General features: G+C 69.2%; 1 protein-coding gene across 1 annotated transcript in view; it reads left to right on the forward strand.

Moving 5' to 3' along the window:
* The window catches only part of HR (hair growth associated), a 7845-nt gene extending 5994 nt beyond the window's left edge, over positions 1-1851 (forward strand). Inside the window, exons 10-16 of the mRNA XM_017827285.1 lie at positions 274-349; positions 478-608; positions 703-801; positions 882-1021; positions 1226-1414; positions 1507-1626; positions 1714-1851. Of these exons, the coding sequence (XP_017682774.1) occupies positions 274-349; positions 478-608; positions 703-801; positions 882-1021; positions 1226-1414; positions 1507-1626; positions 1714-1776 (818 nt within the window). The 3' untranslated portion in view covers positions 1777-1851. The remainder of the gene's footprint in view (positions 1-273; positions 350-477; positions 609-702; positions 802-881; positions 1022-1225; positions 1415-1506; positions 1627-1713) is intronic.
* Positions 1852-2138: the final 287 nt, after the last annotated feature.

The raw sequence follows: 2138 nt of genomic DNA on the forward strand, positions 1-2138 counted from the left end.
GGGGTGCCCGGGGTGATTTTGGGGCGAGGTGTGAGGGGAACCGGGGCCATGAGTCTGTGGGGTGCCCGGGGTGATTTTGGGGCGAGGTGTGAGGGGAACCGGGGCCATGAGTCTGTGGGGTGCCCGGGGTGATTTTGGGGTGAGGTGTGAGGGGAACCGGGGCCATGAGTCTGTGGGGTGCCCGGGGTGATTTTGGGGTGAGGTGTGAGAGGAGCCGGGCTGTGCCCCCCCTCCCCTCCATCCCTGTGAGTGATGCTGGGCTCCCTCCTGCAGCATCCCCAGAGCAGGAACAGGGCGCTGGGGACTTGCTGAAGCTGGAGAGTGGCTTTGGGGACAAGGAGCTGAGCCGGTAGGTGTTGGCAGAGGGTGGGTCCCCCCCTCCCTGACCTCCCCATGCCAGCGCTGGGGGCAGCAGGGCGGCTCTGCCCTCACCTATACCTTGGTGCCCCGGTGTCAAACACCCGCCCTGTGCCACAGGACCACCAACCTGCGTGCCAGCCTGCCCCTGCCCGAGTACTGCTGGGCCAGCGGCCGCCTCAATCTGGCCACCCACCTGCGGGGCCAGCGGGGCCGGCGCTGGCTGCGCCCACGTGTCTGTGCAACCTATGGTGAGTGTGGTACGGGGGCTTTGGGGGGCACCTGGGCCGCCCCCGTCCCACAGGGACCCTCGACGCTCACCCAGCACCCCGCTCCCGCTTCCAGGTGTGCACCTGCGGGACCGGAACGTCGGGACCAAAAACCTGGCGGTGGAAGCTGCCGATTCCATCAACATCCTGGTTCATGCTGCGGCGGCACCACGGGGTACGGGGGGGAGCACAGGGGGTCACACCACACCACCCCACCCCCCTTGAGCCCTCCCTGAGCCCCCCCTCTGCCCACAGAGGTGCTCCTGCCCGGCGACACGGATGACATGGATGCGGCGCTGAGGGAGCGGCTCAAGGACACCGGCGGCCGGCCCGGGGCACTGTGGCACATCTTCCGTGCCGAGGACGCCGCCCGGATCCGGGATTTCCTGAGCAAGGTCAGTCCTGGGGCGACCAGGGCACCCCCTCCCATGCTGCCCACCCCGCCTTGAGTGGTGCCATTGGATCATCCCCGACCCCGGTGGGATGCAGGGGGGATGAAGGGAAACCCCGAGACGGGGGCTCATGGTGCCACTGGAGCATCCCTTGTCCCTCTCCGGACCCCCCCCTTTCCAGCTCCGCTCACCCCTGGCACCCCACAGGCATCCGAGGAGCCGGGGCAGGAGGGGGTGGCCACGGGGGAGCCCCCCGGGCGCTCCCTGGACCCCCCCGGGCGTTACCTGGACGCGGCGCTGCGGAGGCGGCTGCGGGAGGAGTGCGGGGTGAGCGGCTGGACCCTCCTCCAGTGCCTGGGGGACGCCGTGCTGGTCCCCGCGGGGGCTCCCCACCAGGTAGGCAGTCCCGAACCCCCCTGGGGGAAGCTGTGCCACCCCCCCGTGTGGAAACCGAGGCAGGGCGAGCCCCTGATGCCCCCCTGGTGCAGGTGCAGAGCCTGACGGGCACCATCAGCGTGGAGCAGCGGTTCCTGTCCCCGGAGAGCTCCGCCCGCCTCCGGCTCCTCAGCCCTGATCCCGCTGGGACCACACGCCAGCTCCACGCCCAGGTGGGTGTTCTGGGGGGTGCGTGTGTGTGTGGGGGGGTGTCCCGGTGGGGGTGAGTGGTGCTGACCCCCCCTTTGCACCCCCTGCAGCTGGACGGGATGATCTTTGCCGCCGTGCGGGAGGCGCTGGGGGTCCTGCGGGGCTGCAAGTGAGCCCGTGGAATGCTGGAAGGACGCTCTGACAAGTCTGGGATGGGGGCTGGATGTGGGCCCGGACCCCCAGGGAGCCGGGAGCGAGCACTTCCAGCTTGGTGCTTTGCTCCAGGATCTCCCAGGACGGCTCGGGGCAGGAGGAATAAAGTGTCCACAGTGTGCCGGGGGCACCGGCACCACCAGCACTGCCTCGGGGTCTGCCTTCATCCCCCTTCTTTCTCACTGGGGTCAGGGATGCTCTGGGGGCACCACCAGCACTGCCTCGGGGTCTGCCTTCATCCCCCTTCTTTCTCACTGGGGTCAGGGATGCTCTGGGGGCACCACCAGCACTGTCTTGATGTCTCTTTTCATCCCTCATCCGT

Source organism: Lepidothrix coronata, unplaced genomic scaffold (assembly GCF_001604755.1).
Source record: "Lepidothrix coronata isolate B3197 unplaced genomic scaffold, Lepidothrix_coronata-1.0 Scaffold137, whole genome shotgun sequence".
In the NCBI taxonomy this organism is placed as follows: domain Eukaryota; kingdom Metazoa; phylum Chordata; class Aves; order Passeriformes; family Pipridae; genus Lepidothrix; species Lepidothrix coronata.